The sequence below is a fragment of the Microtus oregoni genome, unplaced genomic scaffold (genome assembly GCF_018167655.1).
Source record: "Microtus oregoni isolate MIOR12 unplaced genomic scaffold, Mior012 000053F_ref0000044, whole genome shotgun sequence".
In the NCBI taxonomy this organism is placed as follows: Eukaryota; Metazoa; Chordata; class Mammalia; order Rodentia; family Cricetidae; genus Microtus; species Microtus oregoni.
Genome location: NW_024543829.1, coordinates 4,193,661 through 4,211,254, shown reverse-complemented (window position 1 = coordinate 4,211,254; position 17,594 = coordinate 4,193,661). Strand labels below are relative to the sequence as shown.

Below are 17,594 nucleotides of genomic sequence, written 5' to 3'. Positions count from 1 at the left end.
AGACATTGAATTGGGCTGAGGCGCAGGAAACGTGGATTGGTAGCTTACAACAGCCAGAAAGGGTCAGTGTGCGCGTGTCAGAATGGTAGGAGGACCTTAGTTTTGGCATCGTGGATTCAGTTACAGTCTGCCTGCAGGCCACACCTTCCTGCCAGGAGGCCCAGCAGTGTTACTGTACCTGAGCAGAAGCTGTTGCTGCTGATCGTCCTCGCTGAGCGCCCAGAGCTGCTGGGGTTGAACTCTCGGCTTTCTTCCTCAGAAAAGGGAGACTCGGAGGCTGGAGAAACCTTGTTCTGCTGTTGATGAGGCAGATGGGGCCGCAGAATCAAGCGGGGAATTCGGCTCCTGGAAATCTCCTTCTCCTGATGCTGTGCCCTCGGCTCCTTCTCCAAATTGGAAAGCCAAAAGAAAACAATCATTTTCCCTCTGTGGTGTCTGGGAGGTCATATTTCTGAGCACTGAACAGCCAAGCAGTTTGTACCTCAGTTGCTGAACTCAGCTCCCCAAGTCTTGCCTTTTGATCCTATAAATAGCACAAATGTAAGTCTACAAGTCTCTCTCTCTCTCTCTCTCTCTCTCTCTCTCTCTCTCTCTCTCACACACACACACACACACACACACACACACCACGCATCAGCATAAACACCACCCCACAACTCCAAGCCATTCCTCTCTCACCTTCTCATCCTGTGTTTTTCTACCACATTCAAGCCTGCGGGATTCAAAGTCTCTGTATCACCCAGAGTGAACTCCAGCTTTTTAGGGTGTGTGTGTGTGTGTGTGTGTGTGTATGTGTGCTTTTTCCTTTAGATTCTTGTGCTATTCCTGTATTGCTGACAATTCCACTTCTGCTTTTCTGTCTCCTCACAAACTAGATAATGGATCATCCACACTTATCTTTAAAATCCCTCCTCTTCCGGACAGGGTCTTAATTATTCATTAATATCCTGGTACACACGGCTTGCTGCCAACAGAAAAGCCAACACATCCAATACCCAGGAAAATGGCTCCACCTTTTACATCACATCAAGCTTTTGTTTTGCCAAAAGGACACCCACAAGAAGGAAATTTTCTCTACTTAAAAATGCCTTTCTAATACCATGTCATGCTTTGGTTTAAAAAAATGCATAAGAAGTAGATTTTCACAATGTTTTCAGTTTAAAAGTCCCCTTTCTTAATAGCCAAGATGGCTCAGTAGGTAAGGTGTTCAGCCAAGCCAGCCGAGCTGAGTTTGATCCCTGGGACCCACAAGGTGGAAGAGGAGGACTCCTGCAAGTTTTCCCCCCCTGACTTCCACACACTAGCTCCCCACACAAATAAACGTAATAAGAAATTAAGTTCTCTCTCCATCATTAGTTCATTGCATCGATCTTTACACCCCCGTGTTCAACACCGACACTTAGACAAGTTCATCTGAACAGTTGGGGAAACCGAGAGGCTGAAAGAGGCAAGAACTGGACATCACCTAAAAGAACAGAACATCAGACCAGTGCTTTTAGGGTCCCCAGTGCTCTGCCTTGTTAAACTGGATTCCCGGAGCTTTTGTTCCCCCCCCCCCCCCCCCAGAAATTCCACAGCTCCTTCCAGCCTCTGTAACTGAAAGAGGGCTTTGGGTTAAGTAGCAAATGCCAGTTCCCAATATGACCTCCTACTGTTTCCTAAGCTTACCAGGAAGGGTCAAGACCAAAGCGAACACCTCGGACGAGAGGCCTCCCCAGGGAAAACCCCCTGCAGCCCAGAACCTGGCTCAGGCATCCATGCCATCCTGGCGCTGCAAGCCACACCCAGACTCTGGATCTGTCCAGCCCATCAGTCATCCAGCAGGTATCCCACGCCAGGCACTCTGCTTGGCGTACTGCAGACTCTTGAGCTGGGTCACTGTCACGCTGCGTCCCTATTCCTCAGTCACGAATACACCAAATTCCCTTTGCATGTCACACACACACACACACACACACACACACACACACACACACACACACAGGCAAACACAGGCAAACACATGACACCAGCTAAAAGCTTCACCTCCAGTCACAGCTTTAGGATCTAGGATTAACCCTCTAAAATCAATCATTTAAATCCTCATATTAATCCCCCAAATCTCTTCCTGTAGTGCCACCTCCCCATCTGGCACATCCCATCACCCTCGGATGACCCTTGACTTCTCTACCATCTCCAGCGCCTACTTCCCTCGGATTGCTTGGACTCTGAACACCAGGGTCCATTTCTCACCTGGTTCTCTACTAGGCAGGCTGTACCCACCTCGTCCTTCACTGAAGCCCTCTCGGACGGACCCTGTCACCGTTCCCGCACACCGGGTCCCCTTACCTTGCTCTCTCGGAGGGGTCCCATCTCGCCGCTGCCTGCCGGTACCCCGCGCCGCCGCCGCCTTCCAGGAGGAGGCACCTGTGAGCACCGAGCAAAGAAGGAGACTCTGCTGAGCCCGGGGCTGCGTGCGGCGACGGCAGCGGGTCCGCCGCGTCCCCGCCAGCGGTCGCGCTCGGCTCCGAGGGCGCGCCCGCCGCCCCGCCCCGCGGGACACGTGGTGCCGCCGCTCGCCGCCGCTCCGGAGGCGCCTCCCGGTCGCCGCCTTCACCTGCGGCCGGGCACAGCTGCCTGGCACCTCTGAGCGCCGCACCCACCAGGTCGCCCGCCACGTCCCGCTCTCAGCGCCCCTCCCTTCTAAGCCTAGCTCGACCCACTGTGATCAGACTGAGGCTTATTCGCAGCATCGCCAGCCCAGAAGGGTCCCCATCTTCTTTTGCACCTGGTCCGGGATTGGCAGGGGGTGTAAGTTGGATGGGGAGGGCGAGAAAAGCTGCGATATCAGATGGCCAAGATGGAGAAAGAGGGAAAGTCACCCTCCCCACTCGCTGTCCCTCTGTGACCTCTAGGTTTTAAGTCAACATATGATTCTCTACCATGACTTCGCCCAAGGGAGGTGGGGCGGGTCCCGAAACCCAGGCAAGCCAATGCTGCTGGATTGACACAGCATATGGTTTGTAGGACTTCCTTCCAAAGCTGCGGTTCTCCTTGGAGGGATTTGCGTCAGAAGGGCCTAAGGTGGCAGTGAAAGACGGCTGACACCAGGAGGCAGGAGCCCAGGGCCCACACACAGGCTTTTTAACCAAGCACACAAGCCCATCCCCAGCTCTACAACCGTTCCCTGACTACACCATGAAGAAGGACCTGTATAGGCTGTAGACAGGACAGGACACCGTGCTTGGGGAACCAAGAGGAAGCCAGCACACCAGTTCTTCCAAGCTGAGACCCTAATTCAAGTTTATCTGGCTTAATGTGAGGAGTGATAATACCTCTTGAAGGGTAGCTGGGAGGGATAGGGAAGGAAAACAAGAGAGCTGTGTCCCATTGATAAAGCAGACCTTTCCCAGGACAGCTAGGTCAGGTCCAGGTGATCCAATATCTGCAGGGGTCTTTTATGTGACAGGCAGTAGAAAGCATTTGTGGTGCAGCCAAGATGTTTAAGAAGCTCAAAACGTCTCTGACGACAGAAGAGTTGCTAGCCATGCTATGCTCAGGTCTTCTGTAGTGACAGACTTAAACTTGTAAAATGACTTAAACACCCTTTACTCAGAGGTAGCAATGGGAGTGGTAGATGGTCTCCACACCCCAGGGTCCTGTGTGCAAGGATTGCCATCTTGTTGGCATTCCTTTAAGTACCAACTCTGAAACCTAGGGATGTGCTGAGTTCACAGAGACCCTGAAGTTGGAGGATTAGTGGAAATCAATTTGTTGGTTTCTTAAAACCCCCAAGAGATTGTATTCCACAAATCCTTATCCCCTTTTGATCTACTTAACAGAGATATGATCTTAGGATTTTCTGAGGTGGAGAAAAGGTGCCTAATTCATTCTTTCTCTACCCATAACTGTCTTAACCATGGACCTCACCAAGGTACAGCCCAAGAGGAGCCATATGATTTATTTCTAGAATACGTGCCGGAATTTGCAAATGTTGAGATGGGCATGAACTGTGGACATCAAGGGTTGCTTCTGCACCCCCTACCAAGAACTGAAAAATTGGTTGTAGGGACCTAACAGCAGGAACTGTCTACAGAGTTGTTCAAATCAGAATCTCAGAGGCAGTTCTGACATCCTCTGAACCCCTTTTTTTTGCCTCGCTCTTCTTCTCCTGTGACCAACAGCGCTATTCAGAGTGATGGAAACCTCACCTCTGCCTCTCCTGATAACAGGACTTGAAAAGGACCACGCTTGTCCATCACTCTTCTTCATCTTCATTTGTAGCCTGAGTCAGTCCAACAGTGGCCACTGAACTTGTTTGCCTTCCAGTTTCACCCCAGCTTCTTTTCCAACCAATTAGTTATTGTCTTAACTCACCAAGCTTTATAGAAAACAAATTACTCACGATCTTCCTTGATTTTACTTCGTTTAAATTCTTTCCCTGTTTGGGTGTTTTTATTTTATTTATACATTTATTTATTGAGGTAATGCTCGAGACTAACCCAAGAGCCTTGCATTTGCTAAGTAAGCATTCTGCCAAGAAAATCTCTGACCACTGAGTTAATCCTTGGCCTCTTTTATGCAAAGCTAAGTCAAATCACTCTTCCCCACTAAACTCATCAATGACTCCCTGTTTTCCAGCAGGTAGTATTCAGACCCCCGCCCCCAAGATGGCACCAAGGCCTTTCAAGCTCTAAGTGCTGTTTGCCTCTCCTCTACAGGTGTTCCCGACCCTGGCACATCCCCTCAGCCTGCTGCTGTCTCCATAACAAATGGTTGTTGTCCAAGTTGTAGTCTATCAGTTCTCTCGAGGTTTCATGCCCTTTCCCCTCTATCTAGACTTTTGCACACTGCTGGTCCCCCTGTTTACAGTTCTCACACTCTATCCACCCTTCCTCCTCCATTCTGAAAAAGAGTAAGTTTAATTTTAGACAGCTTCTTCCAGGAAACCTCTCCGATCCCTCCAGACCACCTGTGCTTCCCCTAGGAGCGCTGCTATGATCCGATTTCAGAACTCCCCACTCACTGTCTTCTTCAGGGACTGTAGGCCGTGCCTGGCACAGTGTCTTCCACACAGTAGCATCAATGCACAATTGCCAAGTGAATGAATACCTAAATGAATGAGTTCCACAGCCCCACATAGGGCCCACTGGTGCAGGATGAAGAGCGCAGATACAACTTGTGTTTAGCAGATGACTCAGATAAAGCTGCCTCCAAAGTGTCTTTGTATTTAATGATGGGATGTGTGCCTAAAAAAATCCAACATGTGTTCAGTGAAAGCCTTGACTGCAGAAGTGCAGGCACCGAGAGGCTGTGCGGTAGCCTTGCTGTCACCATAGCAACCTTACCGAGGCAAGGGCTGATGGTTTACTGCTCAGATACCTCTTAGCTCTGTACTTTTGGAAACCAAGCCCGTTTTCCCTGCTGTTCTAAAAGGCAAGTTTTACAAATAATCACATCTATGTTCCCTTTAATTTCATTTAAGTGTTTCTCATGTCATTAGGAGAAATTTAACATTTGGATTATAGCATCAAAGAGATATAATCTAATATCGTTTGAGATATTCATCTTTCTTCTGCCTATTATTATGCAGCAATTTCATTTTATACTTAAGTACTAATTGTCTTGTTTTGTAATATTGTGACAATTCCCCGAAGTGGGGGGGGAAACATGTCTTGGCTATTTAGAAAATATCAATTGCTTGATAGTTTCTAGAGGCTTGATCCCTTAGAGGTTTTAAATAATATGCCTGCCCAGACCTGGCAAGAGATCTAGGAGATCAGGTGGGAGGAAAGCAAAGTCTCTATACTTACTTCCCAGATGTAGGGGTTCTTTATGTGAGATTTGTGATTAAAAGGTCTATATTTTTAATGTGCAGAGAACTTTACGTTTTCAGAGCCCTTTCACATAATATAACCTGACACAAATCTCAGAGCAAAAAATCCTTTGACCTGGAAACGGCCAACTGCTGAAGTCGGACGAGTGTTAAAGGGCAGGATTTTATTGACAGAGACCCCACCTCCCCCGCGACTGCAAACTTCATGGGGAAGACAATATAGATGCCCTGCCCACGAGCAACACTTGCACCAAACAGTGTCGATACCTCCCAGTCCTACTCATCCCCTTCCCCTCACATCTCACCTGCGTCTGCTGGGGCTGTCTGGGACTCAATCAGGGCTGACAAAGCACCGGCTCCTAATCCTATCAGCTGTGCGAGCAAGCGCTGCTGCCTCTCAGTGACCCGATGTTGGGTGATCTGCACAGCAACAAGGAACAGCTGACGTGTTCTACAACACGTCATGAAGAAAAGAAACTGCATTCTGGGGCATCCTGGGATTTTTTTTGTGGTGGGGTGGAGACCCATATTTTTCTTACCAGGGAGAGAGCTGCCCGTTTTCCTGTAAGAGCTTGTGTGAGTGATCCACCCTCCTCTTATTGTATGTGTGTTATTGTTAAGCTATGGTTAAGGTATTTAGATGCTGTAACCTGTAATGGCTAGGATTATGCAAGATCACTCCCTGAGGAGGGGGCCCAGAGAGTACTTGAGGCAGAGAGGGGAGTGGGTAACCTGAGGCAGTGTGGCTTGAACATTCATTGGGTTTGGAGTGTGCCAATTAGCTGGGCTCTGCAAATGAGTTTTCAGTTAGATAGAGATGCTTTTAAGTGACGAACAGAAATTAAATGGAAGTCCAGGTAAAGAGGACTGGCAGAGGTTTGGGCCTGGGGACTCGGAGGCATGAAGGATGTATTTTTCTGGCTGTCTAATGGGGAATCGGATGTAAGCTGATGTCTTAAACCATGCTATCCGGCATCTGTGTCCTTTTTGTCCATTTGTGAGAACAGGGTGAAAAAAAAACTAGCTAAAACATAGGAACGGTGACTATATTAAACAACGTGGGGACACAGGGTGGGTCAAGCAGATGTACACTGACTGGGAAAGTGGATTTAAATGGTTGAAAATCAGATACCTAGAATGGCTGTGTGGAAAGCTGGGCATCCAGGTGGGAGAGGCTGAGTCTGGACATTTCCCTAAGGAACTGCGTCCTCCAATGACTAGACAGACCGTGGACCTCAAAGATTCACTGAAAGGTCACAGGAAGTCGTCTGTGAGGTAGGCACCGGAAGGCCTAAAGCCAGATGTTGAATTCTGGGCCTGAGGGAGAAGTATCTTTAGGTCCTAAGAGCGTGGAGGTATGAGAAAGACAGTGACGAGTCCCATGGTCCAGCAGCAAGCTTCCTAGAAAGGAGGTAAGGGGACGAGGCCAAGACAGTTCTGTCAGGCGCCTCATCTAGGTGCCCTAAGGACTGGTTCAGCACCCACATCAGTCTAGGCTTAGAACAGATATTTCTAATGTTGCCTCCGAGAGACGATCTATAGCTACATCTGAGTCCCAGAAAGGATTGTTTTCCATAATATAATTTAGGTCTATGACTTTGTGTTTTTACCAACATCAACTTTCTAGTAAACACCCTTTTCAAAATAATTCTGCCTTTTTTTTTCTGCTAAAAGATGGGGGGTGGGGGTTGATTTTGAAATTTCTACTCAAAAGACAGCGTTGTTGCAAAACCGAAGAGAGCTCCCCTAGCGGCCAACTGCTCTGACAGTTGGGGCAGGAGCCTCCGGAGTTAGGGAGCTGTTTGCAGGGCAGAGGGACAAGGAAGGAGGTGGGAGCTTGGGGTTCGGGAAGGAACACAGAGCCAAGCACACCTCTGCAGTCTTGGAGCTGGGGGCAGTCTGATTGCTGCTTTACTCCCGAAACCGGCTATGCCTTTGTTATCAACCATTTTTCTTCAGTCCTGGCATCATGTGACCTAGTGAGTAAACAGACCGCTTTGCTGTGTAACCTGTCTCCTCTCCAAGCCGGGGCAGAAACATTTGTAAAAAAATAAACCTAGAGGTTGGGAATCTGCCCTATGTTTGTCTCATCTCTCCTTGTGTCTCCTTTAGCCAATTCTAGGATGCTGTTTAGTCAAAGAAAAATTGCCTTTGAAAGCAGATAACTTTCATATCAGTTTTACAGGTACCGAGATGACATCATCCAAAACCTGGCAAATAAAAGACTAAAATTGTTTATTTCATCAGCCTGATAACTATGAGCCCCTGGCTTTTCTGTTAGCGTTCCTTTTTTTCTCTTCTGTCTTTTCAGGTTTATTTATTGTACATTGAAACAGAATCAAAATGAGAATAAAATTCAAAGTAACCTCTGGCATTTGGGGGGTCTGTTGATGCTATTTTACCTGACTGCTTTGATGGCTAGCGTGGGCAAGAATGCTCTTTGTTTTCCCAACAGGTTCCTCCCCTCCTCTTGTCCTCTGATTGGGCTGTGATGTGGGATGCGGTTCTCAGGCCTCCTTATCCTGGCAGACAAGCACTGGGGCTGCTGCTGGGGAGCTAGGATGCTCCACGTGCCTTGCTATCCCGACCCTGGTGATAACTGTAGGAGATGCTATGTTAAGATGGGAGGCCTAGTACAGAATTAGTAAAACTCATTCTGGAGAAATGACCTTGAATTAGGGGCCGTGAGAGGAACAGCTGTGTCTAGTTTTCTGCTAAGAAGTCCAGCTTCTGCCTGGCCTCCCTGTGAGGGCTCATACAAGAGACAGCAGGAGACTGAAATGAGTTCCCTGGTTTGTATCAAGGTTCGTGATGAGTAGAAAATGAGAGATACAAGGACCCGAATCTCAAAGCCCTCCACACTAGTCAATCGTTCGCCTTGTTCTGACTGTGAACCTCATCCGAATTGTTTAAGGAACCCCTAGGACTCAGCATTGTGTGAGTGCAGGTTAGTTGGGAAGGAAGACCTGGTTGCACCAGTTAATGTCTCTGAACAAATTAAGTTCTCTCAGCTTCATTTTCACACCTATAAAATAGGCTTAATAATAGTAATTAGCTCGGAATGCTGTTAGAAGGATTAGACAAGTCTGGTATTTAAACCTGGCATATGCTTACAGCTTCCTAGATACCCTCTCTCTCCTTCAGATAGGACCATTCTAACTACCATTGCTGCTTCCTGTTTGCTTGGTATCATCTGAAAAATCTGCATTTTTGCCAAAGGGGAAAATGCTTTCCCTACATTGATTGTTACACATAAAGAATGAAATGGATTTCACATCAGAAATGAGGTTGATAAGCCTGTCCAACCAAAGACTGATTGACAAGGGTTAAACAGAAAGGATGATGACAGGCCACACCCCAATCATCCATCCATCCTCTCATCCATCCATGGGTATTGATGTTTCTACTCTGAGATAGTGTCTCCTGTTCTTTAGGATCTAACAGAAGTGTGGGCATAACCCTGGCATACCTTTCAGAGTGTTGGCATTGTCTCAGAAAGAAGCCAAAGGGGTTTGCCAGAATTTAACTTAGTCTGGGATCTGAGGTAAGCAGGTGTCAATTTAGAGATGAGCTTTGAAGAATAAACAGGTTCTACTATGATTCTGGATTCTTGAGCGTCCACTTCATTAGCTTGTTCTTCCTCCTCATTTTGTCTCCTTCTCTACTTTCTCTCCTCCTCCCTTTTCTCAGAGACTAATGCAGACAGCAGCGCTGGGTGCCCCTGGAGATCTGTCTTAGCGTTTTGACTGATTACAAAGAGCACCATGTATATAGGTAGCTTCTCCATCAGTTTTTTCTAATTAATAGTATTTAAAATTTTTAAGAGGGCCGTGATATGTTGCCACCTATTGGTCCATCAGTGAATTTTTTTCCTTTGTTATCTAGGTTTGCCATGAAATCTTGATAGCATCTTTAAACTTGCTCAGCATTATTTGAAATTTTTCTGAAACTTTCAAAATGGAAAGCTGTTTAATTGTATGTCAGTGAATGAAATCACCATGTAGTGGGTGTGGGAGAATTAAAGAGTGTTTTTTTTCTCACTAGGCATTTTCCCCCCTGCTTTCTGCTGAGCTATACGAGAAAAGTTAACATTCCTAAATCTTTGCATCTTTACTTGTAAAATGCATATATGGTCTACTTCATAATTTTTTTCCAAATATTTAATTCTCTAACACCCACAGAAAACTTATACAGGTTGGGGATTCAACTGAGGGCTTATTTTTCTTCCTTTCTTTCCCCTTTCCCAATTAATAAAAACTCTGGGGAGAATAAACTATATGATTCAATTTTAGCTAATTAATGAGCTAAATCTTTCTAAAACAATAATGCCAAATGATCTTAAGATAGTCCATATTTTGCTTATTCTCATGGGTCTATTTGTATACAATTAATAGGCTTGATATTTTTAAGGTGATGTTTTTAAATCTGTTTGACTTTCATTGAAAGATTAACCATCTGAACTCCCACTGAACTCCATCTTTTAATGTCAGATTTTGGATGCAGTTCAATCACTACTTGCTTGCCCAGTTAGATATAATCATACCCTACTTTAGAAGGTGAAAGAACAAGTTCAATGGATCTACCCCATCCCAATCTCCTTATCTCTTTGTTTGGTCTTTCGTGTCTCTAATGTGTCGTCATCACCAACTTGGAGAATCCTCTCAAATAGACTTGATATAGCCTCTTCTGCAGTGACCCAAAGCTGCACACAAGGAATCCTATGGCCCCACTAGTTAATAGCCCTGTTTGTTCTCACTCTCTGGCTGCCGGAGAGGCTCAGTGATATGTGGCAACCATTTTATGTTGGGTAGTCAGCGTTATTTCCTGTTATTTCAGTGTCTGTTTACACCTTCCCCATACTTCAAAGCTACCTGCCTACTCCTGCTCCCTCATGCTGTGCAGATGCCCTTAGACCTTGATTGACCAACAAAATAGAAGGTACAAGAAAACCTTCCTTCTCCTACTTCCAAACCCATACATGTTTTGACCTCTACCACGCCATCCCTCCTATTTCCCTATCTTGTTAGGTTTTGTCTCCCCCGCTCCCCACCAAGGGAAATTTCTAAACCTGAAAATTCCTGTATGAGACATCCTTTCATGCCTTGTAAAGAACATTATTCAATCAGGAAGCCCTTCTAACTCTCCAGGATTTTATTTCCTTGTCTTTTTCTTTTAAATTTATTTATTTATTAAAGATTTCTGTCTCTTCCCCGCCACCGCCTCCCATTACCCTCCCCCTCCCCCAGTTAAGTCCCCCCCCCCAACCCGAAAAGCAATCAGGGTTCCCTGTCCTGTGGGAAGTCCAAGGAACCCCCACCTCCATCCAGGTCTAGTAAGTTGAGCATCCAAACTGCCTAGGCTTCCACAAAGCCAGTGCGTGCAGTAGGATCAGAAACCCATTGCCATTGTTCTTGAATTCTCAGTAGTCCTCATTGTCCGCTATGTTCAGAGAGTCCAGTTTTTATCCCAGGCTTTTTCTTGTCTTTAAAGTAGAATAATTATATAATTATATATAGGCTTCTATGAGTCTTGGTTGGAACACATAAAGAGTGGAGGAGAGGTCCTGGAGTATTTTAACCATGCAAATGGATGTGAACTGTTATTAGCTGTCAGTCTCTTTATGAATGACTTCAACATACATTTCCACTGGACATTCCCTACCAGGGTTTAAACATACTGAAGTATTCCTCAATGGCAGATGCCTCACTGAAGCTCTCCACCTTCCTGAGTTCCAGTACTACTGGCCTGCTCTGCTTCCCATATCAGCAAATTTCTGATGAAGGCTTAGCTGGGCATACTATCTGAGACCCTCCTTGCCTTGTGACACTCCGTTCCAGTACCAACAATTTTTAGCTGGCAGCTCTTGCTCTAAGTCATAGATTATCCTCTCTGTGGCTACTTTAATGGCTATTTTTCAACCACAACCTTGACTTCTGATCAGTCTTTGGAGTAAACACTACCCCAATTTTCAAATATGAAACGTCCCCTTCTGATTATCTCTTACTTTGCAACATGGTTTTAGGCCATCCTCTGAACCCCACCTGGTATTTCCCTTTTGTTTGTTCATACTGTCTTTTCTCCTTGGGTAATGCTTTTCTTTTCAACTACTTCAATAACTATTTAAAGGTAGATGATCTATAAGTTTTACAAATCCATATGTCTAATATAATACTTCTCATAATCCACTTGGCTATCCATCTTCCATGTCCCCAAAGGCCTATAGACAAATGTCTCTATTCCTAATTGAATTTATGACACTCCTTCTGCATGTGACTCTTACCTCTGTATTCTCTAAGGTAATAAACGGTTTCACCATGCAAACCCAGGGACCTTCGAGACTCTGTTAAATCTTTTGTCTTCTACACTTCTACAAAGAAGTGTCCTATCTTTCTTACCTCTTAATTATCTTGAAATGTCTCCATTTCTCTACATCTCTTTCCTCCCCAACCATCACCTGACTTCCTAGACTAGTCCTCTAAAGTATCTTCTTAAATAGTGGCCCGAGATGTTTCTTTAAGGGGCACATCTGATAATTCCCAACCTTACCGTGACTCCATCAGACCTAACTGAATCTTTTCATTGCTCTCCAGTGTCTTGGAGATAAAAATATATGCACATGGCCTTTTGATCCAGCCCTGGCATCACACCTAGGGTGTGTTCACAAAGGGTCTCTCTTCCCAGAGCTCTCTTCACAATCTCTGGTCTCCAGCTGAAGTCCTCATTTAGTCTCTTTCGTCCTTCAGATACACTCATTAGCCAATCACACTTGCTCAAGTCAGGCAGCTTATTCTTGTACTGAGAGTAATGAAGGAGAGAATGATTTCTAGGTTTAAAAATGGTCTCTACTTTTTTGCATGGTTGTATAGTACAGTGGAAAACTAAAACCACATGCCAGATACGATAATCAGGAGCTGGATTGGCTTTGGGGCTTGTCACATGAGCTGAACAGCAATTCAAAAGAATTTTTAAGTAAGCAAGTAAAAATAATGATTTCCAAATTGGTGTAACTTGAAAAGCTTCTGTCTCAGAAAATACACATATTTTATCTTATGTATTATAAAATATTAATCTTAGCTTCATTTTTAATGGGCTCAACTCTCTTGAGTGAGAATTCAAAGAATATGCTTTGAAAAACTATTCCCCTGATTCCTCGTTATGGTTTTCCCCTCTTTTCCTTTGTCGCTTATTAGATTTTTACTATTAAAATAGAAAACAGTTCTAGACAAGGTTTTCTTTCTTAAAAAACTCTAACATTTACAATTTTAAATATTCACATAATCTCATTGCTATATTTTGTCATACAGACTAATGCAGTAGCTTCACACACCCACAAGCACACACACATGCACACACGCACATACGATTTAAGTAGTCCTATTTTGATGCTTGGAAAAACAAAAAAATGTTACTAAGGCAGAGAGCATTAGAAAATTTCACACTATGAGTCTACTGTAAACATTCTTTGAGAGCAGCCCATTTCCCAGTGCTTGGGATCCTAAGTATAGATGTGTGAATTTGCTGAAGTCAGCATGCTTGTGGTTCCCATCGTAAACACCTGGAAATTTTGCATCTAAATTACTAGTTTTGTTTCTGCCTACCTTCATGTCAGTAATCATATCCACAAATCTCCAAGTTCAAAAATAATTCTATAGGAACAGATAATGAAATGAAGGAATAAACACAGGATTAGGGATCATTTAGGTTTTTGTTATTGCTGCTGTTTGATTTTTGCCTTATAATAATATTGCAAAATTGGATACTTGAAAAATATTGTCTTAAAACATAATAAAGATGAAGCTGATAATAATTATTAAGTATTGCTAAACCTTGAAATTGGCAAACAGTTATACTTTTAGTAAATACAAATCTTATACCTTGAATCCAAGACTTTTTGTAAATAAGTGACTTTTATTTATTCTAAAAATATAAATTGAGTCCTTTCTTATTATTTACAAAGAACTCCAATAAATGTTGGGAGAAACCGAATCAATTTGCGGTGATAACATAAATTAGTCTAATTTCTTAATTTTATTTGACTTCTTTACATGGGACTTTAGCAATGGGACTATGTAGTCATGGAAAATAGAGGGAACAGTTAATGTCATCCAAGTACTAAACCATGCTGCGGGGTAGGTACTTTGTTTTGTGCTTTTTTTTGTGATAATTTTAAATTAAATATTAAATTATAATCATTTTAAACAGAGCAGGAACACATGGGTCATTTAATATTAGCATAGAGATCCATTTGAAGCTATAAACTCTATTTTAAGATAAACTAGGAATGAATTCACATAAAAATATGACAGAAGTCATACTTATTAACCTGAAATATGTTATACTTTTTCAAGTTAAAAACTGTGATCATATGAAAATTACATATTCTTTTTTAAAAAAAAAATCCTTAATTGAATCTTTCAAATCCCTTTTCCACAGGGTATTGTTATTTCTATAAATATTAAAACAAGGAGGGTGTATGGGTCCCTAGAGTTAGGACACACACAGCCCTTCCTTCTCTTCCCTTGCTCGTAGCTCTGGTATTATTCTTTGCTGCAGGACCACTCAGTTCTCTGTAATTAAAGAAATATGAGAGGGATAGTTCACACAGGAGGTTTAAACAGAAAATGCCACTTTTTATTTTTAAACAAGTAAGATTATGGTGATCCTTTAAAACCAAGGTTTTCTGGTTGTATTTTTGCCCAAAGGTAAACTGTCCATTTTAATGAGCTTTAGTAAGAAGAGGCTGCCAGCAGATCTGTTGCCGTGGCCTTTGGTGGTGTATTCAGGATGGAAGCCCTTGCTCAAGCATTCTATTCCCGCACTCTGACGTCATCCTTTCCACTGTTATCGTTGAGACTGGGAATGGCTGCAGAATACAAATCATATGATAAATATTTGGGAATTGGTCTTTGTGGTTTTTCAGCACCACCGCCAAACTTCTTGCCTAGAGAGCTGTGTGAGGCTTTTCAATCTGAAACCTTTGAGCAATCCTGTTTCCTTGCCAGCTGGGAGGCATCCATATGATTGAATTGCAGCAACCCTTCAAAGAGATTAATAAACATTTCCACTTCTTTGCATCTTTCCACGGCTTGCTTGCTTATTTGTTGATAACATTTTATGCTCAATAACTCTAAACACTGGAATGCATCTTCTTTATGTGGATTCCCAAATGGGATGCACAGAATTTTGAATAGTATTAGTATAAATGAGGAGTCTTTCCCTATCTTTTTTTGTATCACAATTTTATCCTCCATTTAGTCTGATACTACTGGAAGATGCTGCTGTCTTGTTCATTTTTCATTCACTGAGTGAATGAATGCAAGTTTTCTTTCTCAACTCTCTTTACAGTATTGTAGCACATTTCAAGACATGACAATAGCCCATCACACTGTCCTGCAGTGCTGTTTGGTGGACAGATCTAATACCTCAATGACAATGACCCAACACACTGTCCTGCAGTGTTGTCTGGAGGGTAGATCTAATACGTCAGTGACAATGGCCCATCACACCATCCTGCAGTGATGTTTGGAGGACAGATCTAATACTCAATGACAATGGCCCATCACACTGTCCTGCAGTGTTGTCTGGAGGGTAGATTTAATATCTCAAGACAATGGCCCATCACACTGTCCTGCAGTGTTGTCTGGAGGACAGATCTAATACTCAATGACAATGGCCCATCACACTGTCCTGCAGTGTTGTCTGGAGGGTAGATCTAATGTTTCAATGATGAGTGGAATGTGTGGGACAACAAGGTTAGGTTGGTTACCATCCTCAAGCAGCTTTGCTCTTTCAGCCCAAAGTTTCAACCGCGTCTACCATCCTTCCCCCACACAATAGGGTCAGCCTTGTCACCAACTTAGCCTACTCTCAGTACCCAGCTTTGGGCTGGTTTGCTTTATATTGCTGTGATAAGCATCATGACCAAAAAATCCTAGGGAGAAAAGGGCTTATTTCATCTAACTTTTAAATTAAAGCACTAAACCAAGAAATACATGAGAAATGCCTTTACTTGCCCTGTTTTCTTTTTCTTTTTTCTCTTTTACCCATCTGTTTTTTTGGGATTGTCAAGACTGTTTCTAAGTACAAGGACTAAGACTTTCAATTCACAAGGACAAAGTGAGACAACTGTAAGTAACTGAAGTTAGTCTGGCAAAAACTCTCAACAGAACCAGTGCTCTAAATTTGTTCAGAATGTTGAGACTGTAAATAAGTGCTTGGCTCATATGTGCAAGGCTCTTCATTTGATTCCTGGGCACACCCAAAAACAAGGAAGGAAGGAAGGAAGGAAGGAAAGAAGGAAGGAGAAAAATCAAAGGTTTATGATGTGGGATTTCCCTCTGTAAGCTGTGAATACCATTGGTTAATAAAGAAGCTGTTTTGGACGTGTGATAGGGTAGAGCAGAACTAGGCAGGGAAAACTAAACTGAATACTGGGAGAAGGGAGAAGGAGTTTGAGAAAAGCCATGTAGTCCAGCTGGATATAGACACCAGAACTTTACCCTGTAAGCCATAAGCCTTGTAGCAATACACAGATTAATAGAAATGGGTTAAATTAAGATATAAGAGTTATTCAATAAGAAGCTAGATAGAGCTGATGGGACAAGCAGTGATTTAATTAATACAGTTTATTTGTGGTTATTTTGGGAGTTTTGGTAGCCAGGAATGAACAAGTAGCCTTTTACAACAGGTTCACACAGAGGTGGTGGTAAATGCCTGCAATCCAAGCACTTGAAATATGAGCCAGGAGGATCAATAGCTGAAGGTCATCCTCTGCATAGATTTTTCAGGCCTGCCTGGTCTATATGAGGGTTCATTTCAGAAAAACAAACACACAGACAAACAACAAATAGAAACATGTATTCATAGGTGACAAATCTTTAAATAACGGAGGCAAATGACTGAAATTAAGATGATCTTTTCATGCTCAAATGGATCAGAAACGTCTCTTTATTTGGAGATTAGAATCAATGCTGGGGCTGGAGTGATGGCTGCTCTTCCAGAGGAGCTGGGCTCAATTCCCAGCATCCACATGGTGGCTTACACCTATCTGTAACTGCAGCGCTAGGGGACTCAACACTCTCACATAAACATACATGCAGACATAACTCCCATGCACATAAAATTTTTAAAAAGTAATAAAGAATCAATACTATCACACATTAAACCAGTGTACTTGTATCCACTCCAATCTTAGACAGTATTTTATGGGTTTTTGTTTTTTAGAGAAGGGAAATTTTATCATGTTGCCTGAGCTTGAAGTCTTGGTCTTCCTGTCTCACTCTATGTCACTGGGCTTATAGGCTTATGTGACTGTATATGTAGGACTGAAGAAGGACGCTTAAAAGAAATCCCGCACTAGCTCAGAATTGAGAAATAGATGGTTATTTATTTAGGGGTGGACTCACAAATCAGAATCCTCTGCTTGAATGGAGATCAGAAACCGAATCCTGCAGCAGGAAAAAGAGAGCAGACACATGCTCTATATAGGTTTATATGGTAAAAGAGGCCACGCCCAGTGGGCGGGTAACCACTGGCTGTAAGACTTCCTGCAGCATATAGGACATTGTCTTAAGACCTAAGGTGTTGGAGTTGGAGCTCTGTAGTAGAACACTTACCTGGCATATCTTAAGGCTCAAGGCGTTAGGTTCAATTTACAGCAAAAGCTTTCTTATTCACCCACTTGGTCTCTTTTCCACTTAATGGTTTAACATTTGGTAAAGCAACCTAACCAACATAGAGCATCCTGGTGGCTTCAAGGTCACCAAAGCACTTTTGTCCT

General features: G+C 43.5%; 2 protein-coding genes across 9 annotated transcripts in view; one reads left to right on the top strand and one right to left on the bottom strand.

The window, feature by feature from the left end:
* Positions 1–17,594, bottom strand: part of Sybu (syntabulin) — a 104,545-nt gene that overhangs the window by 66,244 nt on the left and 20,707 nt on the right. Inside the window, exons 1-3 of one of the 5 annotated variants that reach the window (XM_041637576.1) lie at positions 6,121–6,268; positions 2,329–2,406; positions 179–386 (exon numbers count right to left, since the gene is read on the bottom strand). In XM_041637576.1, the coding sequence (XP_041493510.1) occupies positions 179–386; positions 2,329–2,352 (232 nt within the window). In that variant the 5' untranslated portion in view covers positions 2,353–2,406; positions 6,121–6,268. Of the gene's footprint in view, positions 1–178; positions 387–2,328; positions 2,643–6,120; positions 6,269–17,594 lie in introns of those variants that run through there. The other 4 variants (XM_041637578.1, XM_041637580.1, XM_041637579.1 and 1 more) reach the window with 4 other exon arrangements.
* Positions 6,354–17,594, top strand: part of LOC121437624 (protein SMG5-like) — a 93,630-nt gene continuing 82,389 nt past the window's right edge. For 2 of the 4 annotated variants that reach the window (XM_041637570.1, XM_041637567.1), the window contains exon 1: positions 7,604–7,794. The gene's annotated coding sequence lies outside the window, so the exon portion shown is untranslated. Of the gene's footprint in view, positions 6,392–7,603; positions 7,795–17,594 lie in introns of those variants that run through there. The other 2 variants (XM_041637568.1, XM_041637569.1) reach the window with 2 other exon arrangements.